Source organism: Trichosurus vulpecula, chromosome 6, assembly GCF_011100635.1.
Source record: "Trichosurus vulpecula isolate mTriVul1 chromosome 6, mTriVul1.pri, whole genome shotgun sequence".
Lineage (NCBI taxonomy): Eukaryota > Metazoa > Chordata > Mammalia > Diprotodontia > Phalangeridae > Trichosurus > Trichosurus vulpecula.
Genome location: NC_050578.1, coordinates 233,425,793 through 233,450,002, shown reverse-complemented (window position 1 = coordinate 233,450,002; position 24,210 = coordinate 233,425,793). Strand labels below are relative to the sequence as shown.

The window sequence follows — 24,210 nt, the reverse complement described above, 5'->3', positions numbered from 1 at the left end:
CAGAACCAAAGGGAAAAGTGAAAATAGAAAGAATCCACTGATCACTTCTTGAAAATGAAAACTTCAAGGAATATTATAGCCAAAGTCTCAACCAGATCAAATAAAAATACTGCAAGCAGAAAAGAAAGAATTCAAGTATCAAAAAAAACTCCACACAATAAGATTTAACAAACAACACCATAAAATAATGGAAAAATTGAACTATAATATTCCACAAAGCAAAAGACATAGGCCTATAGTCAAGAATTACTGATCAAGAAAAAATTAGTAATAATCCCACTGGGGGAAATGACTCTTTAATGAAATAGAGGATTTCCAAGAATTCCTGATAGAAAGACCAGAGATGTATAGAAACCTTGAAGAGCAAATACAAAAGTCATTAAAACACATTTAAAAATGTGAATGAACAATTTTGCTGTAAGAAATGGAATTGTTTCCAAAAATCTGAAAACTCTCATATGAACTGATACAGAGTAAAGTTACACCATGATAATAATATTGTAAAGACAACTTTGAAAGACTTAGTGAGTTTGATCATTATAATCTCCAACTACAATCCCAAAGGACTAGTGATGTTACACACCTGCTGATATAAAGGTGAAAGGCTCAGAGTGTAAAATCACACACACACACACATACTTTTAATTTTAAATAAATATAGTTTATTTTTACATATTTATATACTAGTTTATATTATTTTGCATGTTATGTATATTTTTTTCTATTAGACATGATGAATATAGAAATGCATCTTGCTTGGCTATGAATGTTTGTAATAAGAAGTTTTTCTTTCATTCATAACAGGAGATGGGGAAAGGGCAGATGTTTAATGACTTAAAATATAAAATTTAATTTAATTAAAAAAGCAATTGCTGAATAAATTACTTATTTTATTAATTGCTTACTATGTACCCTATCCATATTTTCTGTCTGCAATGCTTATTACAAGCCCAGAATCCAAGGGGACATTCCTTGTTCCATTTCTAAAGGGAATGGGTATGATGGACACAATGCTGAACAACTTGAAGTGAGAAAGTCTTAAGTTCCAATCCACTGCTGACATCCGTTGAATAACTATAGACAATTCACTTACCTTTCTGAGACTCAGTTTACTCACCTATAAAGTAGGTATTATAGTGCCTGTAGTGCCTACCTCAAAGAACTGTTGCAAGGTTCATATTACATAATGTACATAAAGCACTTTACAAACTTTGAAATGCTCTACAAATGTTAATCATAATTATTGCAGAACATCACCGGCTATAGTCTTCTCTTACTACTCCAATGAAGCTCTAATCTCATTAATGGGGGGTATTCTCTCCACCAGTCCAGATTGCTCTGTCCTCATTCAAACATGAAATAAGTAGAAACAGATGAGAAGTATGCCATGATGACTGCAACAATGTAAATGAAAAGCTCTCCCATAGGAGCCATGTGAGTGATTGAAAACCTCATAATGACTTTGGATAATAAATAATGAAAAATATATCCCACTTATTGGCCAAGGCAAGAGGCTCACAGGAGTGGACTGCAGCAGACACTGTCAGACATGGTCATTGTACTGGTTGTTTTTCTTTGTTATGACATAGTAGGGTTCAATGGGGGAGTGAGGAAGCTCGTTAAAGACATCAGTAAAACATTCAAAAAATTAAAAGACTCGCGAGTATACATACACACAACACACACACACACATGTATCTTCTTTAAAAAAAGGAATCTGTGCTTACTTTCAGCAAGCCATGCTTTTGGTTGCGCTGCCCAAGCCATAAGTTGCTTCCCGGGGGGAGGCTGGTTTCTGGAGGGTCTATCACTCGCTCATAGATCCTGTAGATAGAAATATCAGGGTTACTGTAAAGACAGCCATAGCTCAAAGCAGAAAAGTAAGCACTGCCACCCAGCTCAGATACATTTAAACTGTGGCTGTTAGATACAGAAAGATATATTAGAAAGAGCAAGTAGGATTTACAATTATCTTCAGTCCTTGAAAGATTACCCAAGTTTCCTTTTTTCTCCTTGCCTTCATCTTGTTGGTCAATTTTTGGTCACTTTATTCTGCACTAGAAACAACCCTAAGTGCTTGATACTAATAACCCATAAGCAACTGAGGCAGAACCAAAGGAGAAGCTGAGGAGTTTCATTAAAATACTAATATCCTGTCCAATGAGCTAAGTGTTTTCTCTGACAAGAGCATAATAGATGGAATGCAGGCAAAGGAATATTCTACATTGGACCACAGGGCCTTGAAACCACACCTGAGGGAGCAACACCAACAATTACTTTCTGTTCCTTCAGTAACCGCTGGCATTGGACTTGTCCAGTGAGTCAACTCCTACCCTGGTCTTGTGTGTACCAATGGACATTCTTATAACTTGCTTCAGCTGGCCCTCTGCATTTGCCAATCTTTCCACTTAACTTTATTGACCCTCTATCTCATGCTGCATAATGACTGCTTTGAATATTTTCCTCAACGAGGAGTACTTAGCCCTCTTCACTAAGACTGATGCAGATTGACGACAGCTGCTTCCATTAACTTTTTCAATTCCTTGAAAATTCCCCCACTCAATTCCCACTCGTTTCTTCCTCTCCTGGCTCAGAGAAAAGGTATCTCAATGCCTAAGGCAGTCTCTCTACTTATACCCCTGATCCTGTCCCTTCTTGCATTCTCCAAGATCTTATCTCAGCAACCATCCTCACTTCTCTCAATTTCTTCAATTTCTCCTTCTCTATCAGCTGATTTACTTCTATTTACAAAAATGTTCAGGTCTCCCAAAACCCTTTTAAAAAGCCTTCTCTTGACTCAACTCATTAACTTATCAAACTACTGTGTCATCTTCTCTTCCTTGTAAAAAATTGTCTATCCTTGATATCAGCCCTTTCTCACACCCCACTCCATGCACTGACTTCTGTCCCAATCACTCTATTGAAATGTCTCTTTCCAACTTAGATGTCACGGAGAGCTCAAGAAGAATGACGAATGTAAGAGAACCAAAGGCAAACGAACTTTGCAGCTAATAGTTGCATGAAAAGAGTTCTTGAGCTCCCAGCAATATCTTACATTGTTTGCCCCCTCATTTTTTATGAGACTCTCACTTCCCTTGGCTTCAATATTCCATATGCTTCTAGATTTCAAAATTCATAAATCTTTCTGCGTCTTCTTCCCTAGCTCTTTGCTCACTTTTTAGGCAATCTCCTTGTGTCCCTGTCCTTTAGTCCAATGCCTGACACAGAGCAGGCACTCAATAAATGTTTGCTGATTCACTTATTTACTCAATAGTTTCAACTTTCACCTCTGTCAAACTGATACTCAAATCTGTTATCTCCAGCCTTGACCTGTCTCCAAATTCAACAGATCTCCAACAACTGCAACCCTTCTCTATCTGAATGGCCCCCTCATTTCTTTCTTTTTATTCAATTCCACATAGTTCAATTTAATTCAATAAGCACTTATTCCTTGTGGGCACTACAGATACCTAGATGCAAACAGGCCTGCCTGCTCTCAAAGGCCCTGGATTATACGGAGGACTTATAGTTAACCTGTAAGTAAATGCAAGGCAATCTAGGGAGGGAAAGAAGGACTGCCAAACAGCTGCTATAAGAGGTAATAGGAGAAAGGGGGGGAAAGGCTATGCAGAAGATAGTAGTTGAATTTAACTCAGTAGTAAGATAAATACTATATATCTAACCTCCAGCCACAATGGATTCTTCCAAAGCTTTCCACACTTTCCTCCATCCATGCCATTACTCACATGGTCCCCAATCCCTCCCTCTGATGTACTGTGCTCCTTCCCATCACACTGCACTCCTCTAGATTTCTCCATTGTCATTGATTGGCTGCTTTATCCTGCAAGATCACATCAGCCCTGACGCTCTGCCCCCACCCCCCTCATCAATACCCTCTCTTCCTAAGGGCCCCTCTTATTGGAAGGTAAGAGGAGAGCTTGTCTCAGAACCACCATTCAAGGAAGGCACCCAGGCCAATGTCTCAATTTCCCAGCTGGCTGCACTCACTTGGACTTCTCCATCAGGCCCCTTACAGGTACTTTCCCTTTCCCCAATCTTTTCAGCTTTGGGTGTTTTCTTCCCACATTGGATTGCAAGTTCTTTGAAGGCATTTCGAATTTGTATCTCCCATACTTAGCAGAGTTCCTGGCACATAGTAGGTGCTTAATAAATGTTTATTGGCTAATTGGCCAACTTTAATACCCAACTCAGATACCTCCTACTCCAGGAGGAATCTTTTTCCAATGCTCCTAGTAGTAATAACCTTCCGCCCCAATAAGGCTTCAAAAATCACTTTGTTTGCATGTTACCTATACACTTATCAGGAATTAGAGATATTTATTTATTAAATGAGGAACTTTGTTATCTGAACTATACAGTTTACTAGGTCCCAGTTCACTAGTTACAGTTCACTAGTACCCAGAATAATGCTTTGCACACAATGACTGCTTAATATTCTGATAGACTCTTAATAATTAGACTTGAAAGAAACCCTTAGAGTTCACCAAGTTTAGCCCACTTATTTAATGAGGAAACTGAGGTCCAGAGAAGTGAATAAATGTTTGTTGAATGGAATTACATTCATATTCATAGAGTGCTAAAATTCTTTGTTATAAGAGATTGTTCTCTGAGGGAGAGGCATGGCACGGGAAATTTAGGCAATTTGTAAAAACCAAATAAATCAACAAAATTATTTTTAAATATTCACATAGTGCTTGGTGATTATCAAGTGTCTTCATCTAAATTATTTTATTTGATTGTCCCAAGCAGCCTGCACGGTAGTTTATGTGAGTTTTATTCTCCACCATCCTATAGACAGACTGCTGCTGTTAAGTGGCATGCCCAGATTTACAAGGTTAGTATCTGGCAGATCTAGTATTGAAGCCCAGATCTTCCAACTGCACATCTAGTATCCTCTGACCTCTGGTTGGGCAGCATCCATCTTCCTCTTACCTGGCAGGGCTTTCTTTGTCATCCCAGTGGAGCCAACTATGCCTTTTATAAAATATGAAAGTAAGAACTCAAAGCCAAAATTATTTCTCCCCTTTAGCTGCTTTTAAAAAATATTGGAGGAGGGAGGAAGAAGACTCTGGGGGCTCCCTTATGGATCTCAACTTCATCTGGTATCCCTAAATATTTCTGTGAGTCAACTAGAGAACAAAGTTTAAAAGTGCACAGCAGAGAACAAAACACAAGAAAGCAAATAGAAGATGAACAATTCACAACACAAGGTGTATTATTTATCATACAAGCTTCCTTGAAATGAAAATTTATTGTTACATATTTTGAATCCTCTCTTATTCTGCTATGCACATGATGTGATTTTTCTTTCTTATTTTGCATTTAAGTTTCAGTATTTAAGTTTATGATATGTTTTTGTTTCTTTTCTCTATTCTGTATTTGTGTTCTGGTAAAATAAAAAAAATAAAATATCTTATTTTCTAGTTGCATGCAAAACTTTTTTTTTGTTTTTGAACATCTGTTTTTAAAACTTTGAGTTCCAAATTCTCTCCCCTCTTCCCTTCTCACCCACCCTCCCTAAGAAGTCAAGCAATTCAACATAGGCCACATGTGTATCATTATGTATAACCCTTCTACAATACTCATGTTGTGAAAGACTAACTATATTTTGCTCCTTCCCAACCCATCCCAATGGGGCATTGAAATTTATCTGGCCCTACAAGAAAGGAATGGAAAAGGGGATGGGAGAGGAGTGGGATGACAGAAGGGAGGGCTGAATGGGGAACAGGGTAACCAGAATATATGCCATCTTGGAGTGGGGGGAAGGGTAGAAATGGGGAGAAAATTTGTAATTCAAACTCTTCTGAAAATCAATGCTGAAAACTAAATATGTTTAAAAAAAGTAAAATAAAATAAAAACATACACTTTGCAGAATGCTACTAGGTGCTAAGTGACAAAGTTTAGATAAGATACAGTCTTTGGCCTGTTAATGTTTACAGTCCAGATGGGTAATGATCATCTTTTGAATTCTAAATATAGGCTCCAAATAAAATAAGTAGTAAGTACTTCAAGTCCAACTATAGGCTACAGACAAGATTGGCAGTCATTGGCCTACATTGCAAAGTGGCTCGCAAGTCTGTTTTCAGTGGTACATATCTTGTTACAAATCACCAAGATCTGCTGCTTAACCAAAAGAGATACTTTATTTGCCGCTACTTTTTAAAGTCACTGCTTTACAGGTTCCCCGTTTTTGTGTATACTGGTAGATGTGTCCCTGAATTTGTAAGAACCAATACTCTTATCATTCTCAAGAGTCTGTATTTTTCATTAGAAGTTTCTTCCTTCTCCTTCTCCATCCCCTACATGACAGAAGAAGACAGGACAGAATATAGACATGCCACTTTTCAAAGTAATTCCTGGAGAATGGTTTGGATTTGTTTACCTCAAAATCATAATGGACACCAAATAGCAGTAGCAGTAAAGTATGGAAGCATTAGCTAAGATAGTTATGCTGGACTCATGAACTGACAGTACTGATTTTTTTTGACAGTATTGATTCTTTAAGAAATAGAAGAGTGTATGCCAGCACACCAAGGAATCAAAGAAAAACAATATTCATTCAGAAAGCTAAAAGTGTCACTTGATAAAGTTCTGCTCTTGGCTTGTTCTCAGTTCATCTAGGTCAACCACTCTGCAAGGACTGATATTTTGTCTTCATCCCTCTGTCCAGACCTATGTCACTTCCATACACTCCTTTCACCTTTTGCTGTCCTCTCTGACACAATAACTCAACCCTCTTTGATTCCAGAACTAAAACTCATCTCTACTGTTATGCTAACTCTAGCACTCTTCTCCTCCATTGCTTTGCAACCCCAGCCTGCCCATGTGGCATTGATCTGGCTGTAGACCACTGCCTAACCCAGACTCTCTGAGCCAGATGTGTTGCAATATGCAATTGACAAAATGTTAGATGAGCCATCTTCCCATACAAATGAGGAATGTAGGCAATCACATTGCTAAAGAGTTATAAGGAAGGTAGCAAGCAAAGAAAAATGAAGAGCAATGGGTGGAAATTTAATTGGTTTATGCTTTGGTTCCACATAAGAAAAAAGTACCATAAAATTAAAGACATACAAAAGGGAATAGAAGGAGTATAGATCTAAAGTTGGAAGGCATATTAGAGGTCATCTAGTCCAATCCCAACAGTTTACAAGTGAGAAAACAGACTCAGAGAGGTTAGGTGACTCTCCTAACCAAAGTCACACAAAGTAAGCAGCAGAACCAGGATCTGAATCCATTATCCATAACTTCAAAGCTGGCATTTTGTCTACTTGAAGGGCTACTTGTGCTAAGAGGATGGCCTTCATTGGATATCTTCAATCAAATGCCTGACTTTGTAGGCTATATTGCACAGAGGATTCCTGCATGTGTCTAGACCAGACAGGATCTAGGGTGCCTTCCATCTCTGAAACTCTAAGATTCTGTGATTCTATGAAATTTCAGATGAGAAATTAAATAACCAACTTTACCTCACTATTTGCCTCAATCGATCTTAAGAAAACTTAATTCTATAATATGTAATCACATTTCTAGTAACTGTCCCCTCTTCCCTTTCCTCAATTATTCCCAAGCCCAAGACCTCTCACACACTGGTATGATATCCTAGATAAAGAACAATAGATAATCAACATATATTCCTCCCGTATTTGTCCCCAGGGAAAAATGAAGGCATCCTTGTTGAATACTGATAACCCATGAATATTTCAGGAGGTTATAATATGAAAACATTTTGTTTTACAGAAATAATGGGCAAAATAGTTGGCAATTTAAAACTGGTGAGATAGACAAGATTCCTTCAGGTGAACACATTATTTAATTGCATTCCATTTAATACAGTTAAAATTAGGCTAATTTCTTATATTTCTAATGGTATCCCAATGCAATTAATCTATTTATTTTAGAGTCACCCAAAGCCTCCTTCTGAGAAAAAACTAAAGTCTGTTTCAATGTTGATATATTCCACCTATAAGAACAATAAAACAAGGTGATATCCTATTAAGTTCTTTTAGGGGAATTGTGGGAGTTTTGCACGCATTAATAGCTTTCAACATTTTAAAGTATAACTACCTCACTTCGAATATAGCACCATGCAAAATTAAACAGCTAGCACAATGCAAAACTGCACAAGAGACAAGAACAGACAAAGGCAAAGGGGCACGCTCCCTGTGAAAACTATTCTCTGAATTACCAGATCACATTAAGAATCTTCTTCAAGGTATATATCAGAGATCTTTATTCATGACTGTGGTGAAAACAGTCCTCTCTGTTGAGTGTCTCATCTGCTTAAAAGGTTAGTCAATAGTCTATGAAGAACTTTATTTTCCATAAGCAGATAAAGCCCCTACTGCTGAACACAAAACAAAGCAGTGGTTCAACAATATTACTCAGGAAAGAATATTGGATTTTTATTTACTTGGATAAGTAAAGGCCTCTGAAAAGACTCCTTGGGACCTATACCAATTATACTAAGGAATGAATTTCCTTAAAGCATGGGGATCGACAAGTATTAGACTGAAGCTCAATAAAACAATATGAACACCAAACGAGATGCTAAATTAAAAAGGTTATCTTGAATTTTTGCTGACAATTGAAAAACAGACTTTTCTCTCTGAAGAAAGGACCCCACAATGACCTTCCCACTGGGTACTATATGGTCATTTTTTCTCCTCTAGGGTCGCTTGGACAACTAAGAGGCACAGTGGGGGGGGGTGCTGGAACTCAAATTGGGAAGACTCCTCTTTCTGAGTTCAAATCTGGCCTCAGACACTTCCTAGCTGTACAACAACAGGCAAGTCTTTTAATCCTGTTTGCCTCAGTTTCCTCATCTGAAAATGAGCTGGAGAAGAAAATGGCAAACCACTGCAGTATCTTTGCCAACAAAGCCCCAAACAGGGTCACAAAAAGTTAGACATTAGTGAAAACAACTGACCAATAACAACAAAGGATTATTGAGGTTTTAAAAGTAATTATCTAGAAGCTTTGTTCAAGGAAAAGAAAGGGGTGATACCATTCATTTCCCCCTCCCATCTCTGGGTTTCTGGACAAAAGCCTTGATGATTTCACTGAGTCACTAGAATGGAAGTTCCTTGTACTTGTGTTCCCAGATCTAGCACAGTGCCTGTCAACTAGTGAGCAGCTAGGTAACAGAGTGGATAGTGCTGAACAAGGAAACTAGAAGACCAGAGAGCAAATCCTGCCTCAAATATTTCCTAAATGTATGACCCTGGATGTCATTTAAACTCTTTAAGCCTCAATTTCCTTACCTGTAAAATGGGAATAATATGAGCAACAACTTCACAGAGTTATTGTGAGGATCCAATGAGATTTGTAAAAATGCTTTGCAAACTTTAAAGTGCCACATCAATGTTGGCTATTATTAAGAGTGACAAATGATTGTTGACTGACTGGCTGATTGAAATGTTTGCCTTATCTGTAAAGGAATAAAAATGGGAAGTTATTTGAGCTCCACTAAAGATATCATATACATATATTATTATTTTTACTAATACCGATGTCAAGTGTTCTTTCTATAGTTTTGTAGAGTCTACAGAACAGATTATAGGATCTGGAGTGAGAAGAGATTGACCTTTAGGTCAATATAGACTAAACTCATCCTTTTACAAAGTAGGAAAGCGAAGCCCAGAGAAAGAAAGAGACATGCCCAAAGTCACACAGTTAGTACGCAGCAGAGCAGGTACTGAAAAGTGGTCTTCCAATGCCAAAGTTAGTATTCTTTCCACAAAATGTCTGATAAAATAGTGCTCTCTCTCTCTCTCTCTCTCTCTCTCTCTCTCTCTCTCTCTCTCTCTCTCTCTCTCTTTCTCTCCCCCTCCCCTCCTCTTTCTCTATCTCTGTTTCCCTGTCTTTCTCTCTGTCTCTGTGTCTCTGTCTTTCTGTGTGTCTGTGTGTCTGTCTGTCTGTCTGTATCTCTCTCCTCATGGAAACTTATCTATATACACATTTGGATGAGCCTGGTTCCATCCCTCTTGATGTTACAACATCTACGGTAACTTTGAGCATTCATTGTCTCCATGTCCCTCCAGCCTTGCTTCCCTCCAACTTCCTCATATTCTGGATCTACTTAGCAACCTTCTTATCTACAGCAACTTGCTTCCTCTCCACACAATTTTTGATGGGTTTCTTTCAACAAACAAAAATAATTTTAAGTTCCTACTATTTACATAGCATTTGGGGGTTTGGCAAGCACTTTCCATGTATTATCACATTTGATCCTCATAATAACCTTGAGATAGATGTTTCTAGAGCTCCTTGAGGGCAGATTATCTTTTGCCTCTGTCTGTTTTCTCAGTGCGTAGCACAGGGGCTGGCAGTGCTTAATAAAAGCTTATTTACTAACTGAGTCTTAGAAAAGTGAAAAGAGCTGCCTAAAGCCCCATAGCTAGTGAGTGATTCAAGAGCAATTGGAATTCAGGTTTTCCTGACTTCAGTATAACAGTCCATCCATCATACCATCTGTCATTGATCACTCCTAGTTGGATATCTATATCATGATATTTATTCCCCTTCTTATACAACTAAAAAGCATAAAAATAAATGATATAAAGAATAAATATTATCCAGGAAATATTTGTTCAGAAAAAGAGGTGATTTGGTCAAGTGGCAAGAGGAAGAGAAAACAGAAGGATAGCCCAGGAGCTAGAATATGCCCAACAAATTGACAGATAACCTAAAACAGAGGTTCTTAATGTTTTTATTGTCATAGACCCCCCTTTGGCAATCTGGTGAAGCCTAGGGACCCCTTCTCTGAAATATTTTAAACACATAAAATAAAAAACAAAAGATTACAAAGGACACCAATTCAATTGAAAAGGAGTTGTCAAAATAGCAAAATGACGAGTTCATGGACCTCTGGTTGAGAATCCCCTGTTCATGAGTGCAAATTAAAGCATCACTTTTTCACTTTATTTTTCTTTTTTTGCAACATGTCTAATATGGAAATATATTTTGCAATATTTCACATGTATAATTGATACCATATTACTTGCCTTCTCAGTGGGTGGGGGAGGGACTGGAGAGAGAAAAAATTTGAAACTCAAATATTTTTAATTAATTAATTGATTTTTAATTAATAAACACCCCCCACCCCAAAATAGGATACCTTTTCAGAAGAACAATGGACAGACTCTGTGGAAGATTTATGGGGAGATAGAGACAAGAATCCTACAGAATGAGAAAGTGTGGATGAGATCATGGATTTGGTGAAATAGAAGCAATATTGGCCAGCACTGGTAACTGCATGACTAATGTCCCTAATATCTTAATATATGTCTTTAATATTCCCCACCTAGAACTGTAATGGGGCTTCTATAAGGAAGAGCTCAGCAGTATCTTGCTCCCAATCTGTTTAACAAACCTGGTCCATACCAAAAACAAATAAAAAGATAAAAATGTTTCTCTGTCTTTGTTAGGTGGGAGGGAGGAGGATTGTAAACTTGACTGTAGGAGACTTCCAACATGTAAGAATTGAATTTTAGGCCAAACACACACATAGTAGAGTGAACAATAAAGCAAAGCTTAGCAGGTATCCAAACTATGGCTCAGCAGCTGGTCTCTGAGTAAATAGTGAGAGTGTGAGTGTGGGTCTGTCAGAGAGAGAAAGAGAGAGAGAGAGGGAGAGAGAGAGAAAGAGAGAGAGAGAGAGAGACAGAGAGAGACAGAGAGAGGGAGAGAGAGAGAGAGAGAGAGAGAGAGAGAGAGAGAGAGAGAGAGAGGGAAAGAGGGAGAGAGAGAGAGACAGAGAGAGACAGAGAGAGGGAGAGAGAGGGAGAGAGAGGGAGAGAGAGAGAGAGGGAAAGAGGGAGAGAGAGAGAGACAGAGAGAGACAGAGAGAGACAGAGAGAGGGGAGAGAGAGAGAGAGAGAGAGGGAGAGGGAGAGGGAGAGGGAGAGGGAGAGGGAGAGGGAGAGAGAGAGGGAGAGAGAGAGGGAGAGGGAGAGAGAGATGAGGAAAAAGTCCGTGTTGTCTTAAATGAGAAATGGCCTGTGAATGAATGAGATAGCAAACACTGCTATCATGATTCTCTGCCAGAACCAAGAATATCCTCAAACAAAATCAAACCCAGGACAAAACCCGATATGTGACCTACTTCTTCTTCTTGGAAAACCCTTCTACCTCTCTCTGCTTTCCCTTCCAAACTGTTAGATTTCCCTCCTTCCTTTTTATTCCTCTCAGCTGGATCACCCACAGCACCAAAGCTTCAACCCTTTTGCTGTATATCCATGTCCCTTGACCAAACACAGCTCCAGCCTTTGCCCTTCAATCCTCACTGCCTCCTTCTTTTCATGAAGCATCTTGGATTATAGCCTTCTAAAGACCAGTGGAGAGCTCTCCAAAGAGCATCCTTCTTACAGATTGGACTGCACAATCCATGCTGTGTGTAATCATTGAAAGCAACGAGGAACAGAAAGAGTTGGAAACGGTCAAAAAAGAAGAAACTGCTGGAGGAAATTGATTCTTAAGAATGATAATAGCTTGACAGCCCCTCTGCAAACAAAAGGGGATCAAGGATAAGAACCAATAGGTACATTATCCTAGGCTTCCAATTCTTGGCTCCTGCTCTTGCCACATGGTACTGTGTCCAAGAGAAGGTTTTAAAATCTAGTCCTTCCCAAATACACAAAGACCTCCCTCCTTGTCTGAGGATCCATAAGAAACCTTTTCTAAGCTGTTTCACTCAGCTGGTTAGAGCACGGTTACAAGGAAGCCAAGTTCTTAGGAAAGGTAGAGGTAAAACCTGTGAACCAGTGAACTTCATACAAGGCAAAATTTTAAAATAATATACTTGTTCCCTAGTTAAGGTTTGTAAATTTCACCCTAACCAGCCATCTTACAAATACTACACACATAGTAAATGTTTATGGAATTACATTAAACCATAAAAAGTAACTATTTTAAAACACAAAGGTACATGTGACCTACTAAAAATATGTGACATTCTTATAAAACTTGTATACAGTTAAATTTCCAGGAGGAAATACATACATACATATATATATATATATACATATATATATATATATATATGTGGAAAGGGTTGATGGTACAAAAATGTGTTCCCAATGATTATGGAATGGCTAAACAAATTACTGCATTTGAATATAATGGAATATTATTGAACTGTGAAAAATGACAAATAAGAGTGTTTCACAAATAACACATCGGAGGCACTGGAGTTTTTGGACTCCAGCTTCTAATAGATTTATTCTTAATCTGATCAGAGAGGAAGGACAGGAAGACAGCTCTGGAGGAGTTAATAATCTATTTTATTCTAGTCTAGTCTAGTCTTTTTAAAAGGGTTGCTAATAATGGGCACATCAATTCCTACAGCATTCCCTAATCATCCTTCTTGCAGGGGCTAAGAAAAAACAGGATAACTACCCCTACATCTCAATGGGGTCAATCGAGACAGGCACAGCTTGTGCACTCCCCAACATCCACTCAAACCTCAATGGGGTCCAGTTGAGGCAGGTACATGCATTCCTCTATGCATTACCCAAATGGGTTCCCCCATGGATTCCCCACTCACTGACCAGTGCCCACTTGCTTTATAGGGTAATAGAGAAAGACGACATCTTGCCAACATTAAGCTCACAGGTTAACTTTAGCAATATCATCATTCTGCACAAGCATAGTAAATATCACATTACGTCACTCCATATCTCTTCGTACAGCCTCAGTAGGACTGTCTATCATTATGATTCTAGGAATTACTATTTAGCACCCTTGGGGCTATTCAGGGAGTTATCTAACTTCTGGAAATTAGACATTGTCATGGCCATAGATCCTGAGAAACTAAACTCTAAAAATGATAACAAAATCCTCCTTACTTACAAAGAGGTATTGAGAAACAGGAGAATATATATAAACAGATCCAGAATGAAAGAAGCAGAAGAAAACAATATATACAATGATTTGAGCAAAAACACTGAAGTCTTAAGTTGTTATGACTTGGCAAACTTTGGAAGACTTCCCCAAGATCATAGATATTTTAATAGACTTTTCCAAGATGACAGAAAATCCTGGACCTAATACTGTTCACAGGCATCCAAAATTCACTTTGTACTGAGTTTTCAGTGGCCTTAAGAAAAAAAAATATCTGAAATATTTCTGGGCACCAGAAAGGAGAAGTAGGGACTGAGGAATGAAACACAATCTGCTGAGCATGCAGACCAAAAGTGACAAGAGAAGAGGCTATTTGGGCGAGAGTGGGCTAGAGCTGAGAGCAGGCCAAGTCAACAGTTGTTGCAGGGGTGGTAGTCCAGGACAGTGACATCCAGGAAAATAGCATCTCTGTTCTCTTTTTTTTCATATTTTTCTCAGAACACGTAACTGGAAAATTTTCTACTCAAGATTTATATCTCAGTTCCTTTCATCAAAAACCATACTCAGCCCATGAAGGTAACGAATGATTAGGGGACTCTGAGTGCAAACCCCATTGCAGACTTTCATATGTTTTCATATTTATTTGTGGGGTCTTGTTATTTAATATTATCAATATGATAGATGGCTATTAAGAGTAATTTTGTCTATAAGTTCACAGTTCAAGTTTGAAAGAAAGAAAGCTAGCCCCATGGAAGAAGGGATTTCCATGATTTTACTTGGGGTGGGAGATGAACCGATTAGAGAGAGGGTTTCAACAATACAGGTAATTTCTGAGAATATTTCAAATCATACTCATTGAACCATTTTTTAATTTGAAGAGAAAAAAAGTCGATGAGGAGATAAGCCAATAGGAGAGAAGTGGAGTTTGGTATGGTTGGGCCTGAATACTGCTTCCTCCTTCTCCTCTTCCTCCTCTTCTTTCATTCTCACACTGCTTCATTTTCTCATTTTCTTTCACTCTCACATTCTCTTACATATTCTCTCTCTCTCTCTCTCTCTCTCTCTCTCTCTCTCTCTCTTTCTCTCTCTCTCACACACACACACACACATACACACACATATATTAGAGAGCTATGATAATGTTAAAAGTCATCTGACAAAAGATTGAATCCAGTGACTAATTTTTGTCCTTGACAGGAGATGATGAAACATACTTATTTACTTCCTTTCTGCAAAGAGGTAGAAGAGTATGATTGTAGCATGCTAGATATACTATCTCACAATAATTGGTAATTGTCAGTCAGTTTTGCTAGAACTATTATTCTTTGTAACAATGGGGAGTTCTATGTGTGGGTGGGAGAAGAGAATATCAAGAAATAACTATTTTGAAAAATCAATGTTGTTGTTGTTTTTAAGAAAGCTAAAGGTGTATTTCCAGCTAGCAATAGATAGATATCCAGCCAGACATTAGAACTACCCTGATTTCTTTTTTGATTATGTGATTAAACTGATGAGATCATTATATGCTTTCTTCCTGTCCCATATAAAACACCTCAGTCCTGGGCCTTTATCTTTTGCAGTCTTGTTCCTTTATTTTTATTTTTTCCTTCCCTGAAAAGTATTTCTACAGTACTCTGCCTAGTCAGACCATATTGGAAGTACTGTGCTCAATTTTGGAGTTTGCATTTTAGGACATGGATGAAGTGATAATTGTCAAGAGCAAGGAAACTAGGGTGGCAAAGGTCCTCCAATGTGTGTCATCAGCAGCAGCTAATGGAATTCTCAGTCCTCCTCAGTCTCTTCCCTCAGAAATTATCTCCTTATCTTCTGTTTTTCTAGTTTGTATATAACGGTTTGCTTGTTTTCTCTCCCATTAGATGTGAGCTCCTTGAGAGCAGGAACAGGTTTTGGCCTTTCTTCATATCTCTGATGCATAGTGTCTGGCATACAGTAGGTGTTTAATAAATATATGCTAACTTGACTTGACTTGGAGAAGTTCCAGGGCAACCTAATAGCCTTCCTCAAATACTAGAAGGGTTATTATATGGAAAAGGGAACAGATTTGTTCAGTTTGGATATATAAGGAACAACTCCCTACGATTAGAGTTATCCAAAAAAGTGAAAGAGGCTATGGAAGAGGCAGAGATCTTCCCATCACTGGAGACCTTTAAGCAAAGATTGGGTGTGGGATGACCATTTGTCACATGTTTTAGATGGGATTCTTGTTCAGGTACAAGCTAGCCTCTATGGCCTCTGAGATTATTTCTGCCTCTGAGATTCTAGGGCATTGCTACATTTCCTCAGGTACCACAGAACCAGAAAAGACAGAAAGCTTGGACCACATGCAATCCCCATGCATCCATGTGACCACTGACATGAGCAGCTGAGGCCCTAAAGGTACCAGCCTTGGGTAGGTTACTCAGAATGCTGGTCTTTTCTGCAGGCAGAGGAGGTATATCAGCCATATATTTCTTCATTCTGTTTAGAGACGAAAGCCTCACCACCCCATAAAAAAACACATCTCACATGTACGGTCCAACAACCGGAAACTCCATCATTGGAATTTGAGTTAACAGTACCTTCTTCAGTAGTAGAAGCAGTATCAAGAGTAATAGCTGATGTTACTTTTATTTTTTTTCTGAAATGATGATTTCCTTCACGTGGGGAAGCTTGTAACATAGACACCCAATATCCAGCTGTCTTTCTGATGTCAAGACCAGCCCTTTATTCCTCACACTCAACCTCTCAGCTGACATTTACATCTAACATTTATAAATCACTTTAAATTTTGCAAAACCCTTTGCATATTCTATTTCATTTTGCCTCCTAAAATCCTGTGAGGTGGGTACTACAGGTTTTATTATCACTATTTCACAAAAGAGGATACTGAGGCACAGCGAGATTAAGTGACTTATAGCTAAGAAGTATCAGAAGGAGGATCTGAATTGGGATCTTCCTCAATCTTAACCAGTACCTGATTCACTATAGCAAACTACCTCTTACTCAAAACAAATATTTCTGGATGAGCAAGGTGCCAATCACACATCCTCTCTGGGAATTTTTTTTTAGCTGAACACCTAACCTATGCATTTAGCGTTGTGTTGGGAAGGGGAAGAAAATTTTAAAAGATACAGGCTGCTCCTCACATGGCATTTATAATCTCATTTTTCCACATGCAGACACTAACTTCCAAGGCAAAAATTTGCAGAATGACTACCTAAGAATACTTTTCAAGGGGTTGTTACTGGAACCAGAAGAACAACTTATAAATAATAACCACAACAGAAAAGACAAATAACTTTGCAAGACTTAAGAACTCTGTTCAACAGTGACAAACCATGAATACAGAGTACCTATAAAGATAAATCATTCTTTCTCCCTCTTAACAGAGAGGTGATAGACCCAAAGTTCAGAATAAAATAGATATTTTTGGACATGGACAATGAGGGGATTTGTTTCACTTGGCTTTAAACATTTGTTATGACGGTTTTGTTTTCCCTTCTTTTTTTTTCAATGAAGAGGAAGAGAGAGAGAAAATAGATTTTTGGTCCCTAAAAAAGTTAAATTATTTTAAAAGCACTACTACACAATGCTTTCCCAGAAACTACAAATGGAAAGACAGAGGTTAGATGACCCTCCTTTGGGACACACTGCTGACATTCTTCTTCTTCTAACTTGTTGTCTATTGCCTCCCCAATAAAAATAAGGCAATACCAACACTGTTGTTTTTAATAGTGTTTACAGAAAGGACAGCTGATGGGACAGGACTTCAGTTTTGCAGCAACAGACCTGAATTATTCATCAAGTCTGGGACTCTTTCTTTGTGAAAGAAAAACAAAAGAAAAAGAACAATCTTGAGAGAAATTTTTGATTTTTCACGCCATCAGTTCTGTCATAGATAGGAGTGCACAATCAGTGAAGAAGAGCAAAGCAATTTAGATAACATTTCCAGGTCTAAAGGAAGACTTCTGTTATTAAATGTGGCAGCCCACGATAGTCACTGCCAACGGCTTAATCAAAAAGTTATTGTTCAGTGTTGGGGAGTTGTGGGGGGAAGACAAAATGGGCCTTGCCAACAATGGCTCCAATTGGGGAAAGTGTCTGATCAAGTTTAAAGCTCTTTTCAATCTCTGTGTAATCATTTAAACGCTGATGGCACGTGTTTGATAAAGCATTTCACAGATGATAATAAGAAAATCACAGAGACAATTCAGCTCTCCTACTTCTTTCTTTAATTATCTCTTTTATTCTTGCCAGACTCCTCTTGTTCAGGTAAGAGAGTATAAATACGAAAGGAAATATTCAAAAGGATTTCTCAAATAACTCTATTGTTAAGTACAGGTGTAAGTGATTTTTTTGTGCCAAATGGCAAAAGAAATGATGGAAAGTATTAAGAGGGTTGGGGAACTTATCACTAAATATTCAAATTAAAGCACCTTAAGGTTTTGAGGCTTAAAACCAATCAGCCTCATAAAGCAAGAAGATCAAGATTTTAAAGTGTAGTCTAGGGAAAATGGACTGGAACATGTTACTGGGATCCTTGGTTTCTAGCCCAAGTTCTGTCACTTTTCCCTTGCGACCTTCACCAAGTTGCTTCTTCATGGGATTCTGTCCCTTCTGTCAAGTCAAGTCAGTGAGGGTTTCTTAAGCACTTCCTATGTGCCAAGCACTAAGAACTGGCACTACATATTCAAAGAGAGAAAGCCCTTGGCCACAAGGAGCTTACATTCTGTTGGGGAAAGAAAATCCATAAAAGAGAGCTTAATAGGGGTGGGAGAAGTAGTTGTGGAGGGCATGGTGGCAAAGTCAGAAGAGAAATGAAAGATTAGGCCCTTCCTCAAAATTGAGGTTCTGAGAGGAACTTACCAATGAGAGAAAGGGTTTATAGAGGCAGAGGAAAAAGACATCTAAAGCATGGGGGCAAACCTTCCTCAAAATGGAGGTTGTAGGATCCATTCCCTGAGGCAGGTGACTGCAGGAGCTTAGGGAATTTCTAGAGTGAGAAGTCAGGTGAGCCATGGTCACAAAGTCCAGATAGTCAAAAGCAGAGCTCAAAGAGGAATGCATTGCACAGTCATACCTGCCTTGATAATGTCACAGGGATGTCATGAGAACAAGTGAATTGATGCATGTTAAAGTTTCTGGTACTACATTAAGTGCTATCCAAATGTAGTCAATAATTAGTGTAACATCATTGGATCTATGGTCTCATTGACTGGAGTTCTCTCTCAGTGATGCTAATCACAACCCATCTTCTCCCACCTCTAAGGCCACTCCCATCCACATTCTCCTATAAATGTTCCAATCTACATGCCCAGGGCCTTCCACAAATTATTATACCATTAGGCGAATATAAACATAGCATACGCGCTGTCCATCACTTATCTCTGCCTCTTGCTACATAACCAGCCCATCCTTTTTAAGACTGTCTCTTGGCTGACATTCTCAATGCCATTTATTCTTGATAATTGATTGTAAGCTGTGGCAGCCTGCTCATTTTCACCAGGAGTTTCTCTCATTGCCTTTTAGATGATGGGATTAAATAATGAGTTAAGGGACATTTTTGGCACCTGAATTTTTAGTGTCCTATGGATAAGACAGAGAAGCAGAATAGATTGGTGGATAAAATCTGGTCCTGGAGAAAAGAAGACATGGCTTTTCAAGTACTTTCTATGATGCATATTAACCTGAGTAAATCACTTAACTTCTTGGGGTTCCAGGAAATGCCCTAAGCCTAAAAGATGCAGAGTAGATGCCCATCTGCATTGGTAAAGGAAATTTCCTCTTTGGGCCAATCTGTATTGGTAGAGGGAACTTCCTCTCTGGGAGTTCTATATACTAATCAAAGCAGAGGTCCAGCCTGCTAAATAAATAAATACATATATCACATATAAGACAGGTGATGATTGACCGTCACTTTTCATTCAGTTATGTTAACATATGCATAATATAGACATGGCCTTAAAGAGGAAAACAGAACAACAGGAAACAGAAAATCAATCTTTTTTTTTTAATCCAGAAAAAGCTGCTTTTCATTGTTGTTGTTCATCTTTCGATTTCAAAGAGGACCAATGACATCTTAAATTGATGTCTTGACTTGTATGTGAATTAGATTTAAGTGAGACAGAGCTCCACAAAGTCATCATCTTCACTCTCTCTTCCAGAGCCATGAAAGTCCAGTGGTAAGATGAAAGTCAGGATGACTGGTGATGGTCTAGGATGACCTTGGTGGCTTTGATATCTGACCAAGCTCTAAGAATTCCACAGCTCCTGTTTCAGCTGCTTTTATGGCCATTGGTACAAATTGTTCTTATCTGCCCCTTCCACCAGGGGAAGTCTTCACATGGTTGAGGTAGACATCCCCCTACCTCATTAATGGGTTTGAGGCCTGTCGGTTACTCCAAACCCAGTTTAATGTGTACAGTTGAGTCCAATAGAAAGAAATTAATTTGCCTATAATAGGGACTAACAAATACCTGTTACTAGAATGTCAAGAAGCCTGAGGGGTGCTTGTGGATGTTGCTATCTGGAATAGCTTACCAAATGTTTAGGAAATTACATTGGATAATATGGCAAATAATTCTAAATTCATCTATATTCTAAGGAAAACTTGCAAGTAAACATTCAGTCCAAACACACTTTGGAATTTTACAACCTCCACTGTCCACAGAGTCACCAAGGACTGCTAGATGAAGTGAGAGAAACCTTGATGACTGGGTCCATAACAGATTTATGCTTTCTGATTTCAATTGAGTCATCTTGGCAACCTTTTTATTCAATTATTATTCATTCTTACATTCCCTATTGGAATTCTTTCACAAACCCCTAAAGTCATCCTTACCAATAATCTCTTGCATCCTACTTTCTAAGACCACTGGAAATCTTGGTTTGAATTCTAGTGTAAATACCTACAACCTTTATGACCTTGAGTAGGTCATTTAATTTTTTCTGGTCTCAGTTACCTCATTGGTAACATAGGGAGGTTGAGCATGATCTATTCCAGTTCTACCATTCTGTGACCTTACTAATCAGTTTCCCAAAATCAAGAACCATCTACCACACAATTCTCAACTTCCATCAAAAACTCCATGTATATCATCCTCTTTCTCCTGTCTCAGAAGCTAAGGAGGTCCTTCTCCTTGCTAAAGCTAAGTGCCTCAATGAGGTAAGAAGATGGTGGATTAGTAGCTGTATGAACTTGTGGGAAATGGAGCACTGCTTCTTTCCATTCTGAATGGAAGAGAGAGCAAGTAAAAGCTATGATCCAAAAGTATGGGTATAGAAATGGGATGGAGGGAGAGAAACAGACAGAGGCAGAGAGACAGGGAGATAGCCATGCAGAGCTGAGTATGTATGATTCAAATGGGGTTGGTGAGAGAGAGAGATGAGCACAGGAGATCATTTTGCAATGCCAGCCTAGAGACAGCAACAAGCTAGCCCAAGAAGGGCAGAAGCTGATTTCAAGTTGATTCTATTATGTGAACTTATCTAATTTCTGATTAAGCAGTTTCGATTTTTGCTGTGTAGATATAATCTAATCAATCTTATCTGCTTTTGATCTGTTTCTTTATTTACAAACAAAATTGCAAAATAGAAAGCCAGTGATTAGTTAGGACACATACAGATACAAAAAGAACTAAGGTTTTGAACTTCAGTACGAAGTACAAGGTTTCTGTCCTCGCATGGGGGCACGAGCCACATGTTGGAGAATCTCCCATTTAAAAAAAAATCTTGTTTTTAAAAATTTCTCAAAGATGGGGTCAAAACACCAGCGTTTTCCTACCCTCTGGCTAAAGCTGGTCAAATAGCCATTACTGGCTCAAAGAAGTCTGGATGAATGAGACATAGGGACCTCAAGTAAGTTCACTTCTCCACTGTCCTGTTGCATATTTGTCCCAACAGATAAGTTGTGTGGAGGAGCTGATTAAAGGAAATCAATCCGTTCTCCAACCGCTTAAGGAGTGAGGAAAGACAGGAGTCACTTACATTCCTAAGGCAGAGCCTACGTGACAGAGCTAGCTGCTTTTCCTGTGATACTGATCACCCACAAGCACCAACTACTATTACAGTTAGAATGCTCTCCCTCCATACTTCTACTGCTTATAATCATTCATGCAGCCTACTGTCATGGCCCTACTCTCTGACCATCTCCAAAGCCACCCAAACTTGGATTCCATCCCTGAGCTCTGACAGATGAACTTTTTGCCTTATCTTTTGGAGAACTAGGTTTCCGTGCTATTTCTTGTAATATCCTTTTCCCACTTCCCGCTTACCTTTTCGAGCAACCCTTTCTGTGTCGTCTTCTTCCTTTAGACCATGGTCTCCTTAAGCATAGGCACTTCCATTCTTGCTTCTATTTATATCTCCAGCACAAAGTAAGGGCTTCAAATTCTGTATCTATCTATCTTAGCATCTTTCTTTGTGATTCAACTCAGAGGGCACCACAAAGGGTAATAAGTCTTTCCTGATTCCCGTCATTATTAATACCCTTTCCTTCCTCTACCTTATATTTACTTATTGTTATAAATGTTTTATTTCCCCAGGAGTATGATTCTTTAGGGGAAGGTCAGGTATTTTGTTTGTTTTTTTTTTCATTCTCCAGTGCCTAGAACAGTGTCTTGCATATTATAGGTACTTAAATTGTTATTGAATAAGTAAATGAATGAATAAGCATCTAGAAGAGTTCTTAACCTTTTTCCTTTGGGAGTTTGGTGAAGCCCATGATCCCCTCTGTCAGCTTGGTGGTGTCTATGGACCACTCAGCAGTAGCTAGACAGTGCAGTGATAGTTGGGCCTGAAGTCAGGAAGAGTCATCTTCTTGAGTTCAAATCTGGGGTCAGACACTTACTAGCTGTGTGATTCTGGGCAAGTCACTTAACCCTTTTGCCTCAGTTTCCTCATCCATAAAATGAGCAGGAGAAGCAATGTCAAAGCACTCCAGTATCTTTTCTAAGAAAATCCCAAATGGAGTCACAAAGTCAGACAGAACTGAAAAACAACTGAACATGGACCACTCTGGCAGTCTAGTGAAGCCTATGGATCCTTCTCAGAATAATATTTTTAAATGCCTAATATAAAATACTTAGCACTACAAGGAAAACAATTATGGTGAAAATAAAGGTGTGACTTTTCCCATGTGCCCCTAAAATTTATCAATGGACCCCAGGCTAAGAAGCCTTGATCTAGAAGATGAATTTGGGGAGTAAAACATGTGAATTCAAACTATGGACAAAGAACAATATTTTTCAATTAGGTGAGGAATTATCCAAGTTGATCCATTATTGGGTATTCAATCAAAATTTACACACACACACACACAAACACACACACACATACACTCCATGTCTGCACATAGATTTAAATATGCAAGTCTTCCTTGATGGGTTTATAACCAAGGTCTCAAAGAGCAAGGAGCTGGACAAATATTTGATCCCAGAATAATTCATGACACCCATTGATTACTTTGCACTGCAGAGAAATGCTTTCATGTCCTTTTCTGAATTCCTACAGCTTACATAGTAACAGCCAGTTTAGTGTTTAATTGTATTCTAACTTTCATTACTTTCTAATTTTTCCTATGGGTTAACTTTTCTCTCCACCAACTGAATGGTAAGCATAGTGACATCTTAAATATTTGTACTCCTCACAGCATCCAAGACAGACCATACATGTAGAAAATATTCAATAAATACTTGTTAATTAAGTGATAAAAAGATTAAATCCTTGTCTAAGGATATTTAACATTCTCCTCTCCTACAAAATGGTCAAGAGGACTTTCACCACATATAAAAAATGGAGAGACCTAGAGATAGTTCCAGGACTCACACATTTCCTTCCACCCTGCTGAGATGACAGAGAAATGAATGTACAGAGAAATACAGCAGAAAGCTTAGATCAGCAAAATACACACACACACACACACACACACACACACACACACCATTCATCTCTGGCTGCCTAGGAAAGAGATGTTCCAAATGACAATTCAATGACACATGGGAGGCATGCTCCTGCACCATCTGAGTGACCATAGTGCTTTGGCAGGTATCAAAGCAATCTGGATGACACTCCCTGTCACCAACATACTCTCAAAGGAGGGAGAGACCTGGCATGGCTGCATGGCAGATTGGCAGATGAAACAATCTTATAAACAGATTCCAACATGTTCCCACACAACATCTCCTCCTGAGATGCTGAGATTCCTGATATCTGTATAATTCTATGCTGTATTTTTTTCCTAATAGCATGAGGATATCAAGTTCAAAATGTGGGCAGCAACGATAAATTACCCTGTAAATCTTAATATGACCCTCCTGACACAAAAATTCTGGTACCATTTTGGGAGT

The 24,210-nt window shown here is 38.6% G+C and overlaps 1 protein-coding gene across 1 annotated transcript in view; it reads right to left on the bottom strand.

The window, feature by feature from the left end:
* NELL1 (neural EGFL like 1) overlaps window positions 1–24,210 on the bottom strand; it is a 252,769-nt gene that overhangs the window by 70,300 nt on the left and 158,259 nt on the right. The window contains exon 7 of the mRNA XM_036765115.1: window positions 1,728–1,824. Coding sequence (XP_036621010.1) covers window positions 1,728–1,824 — 97 coding nt within the window. The remainder of the gene's footprint in view (window positions 1–1,727; window positions 1,825–24,210) is intronic.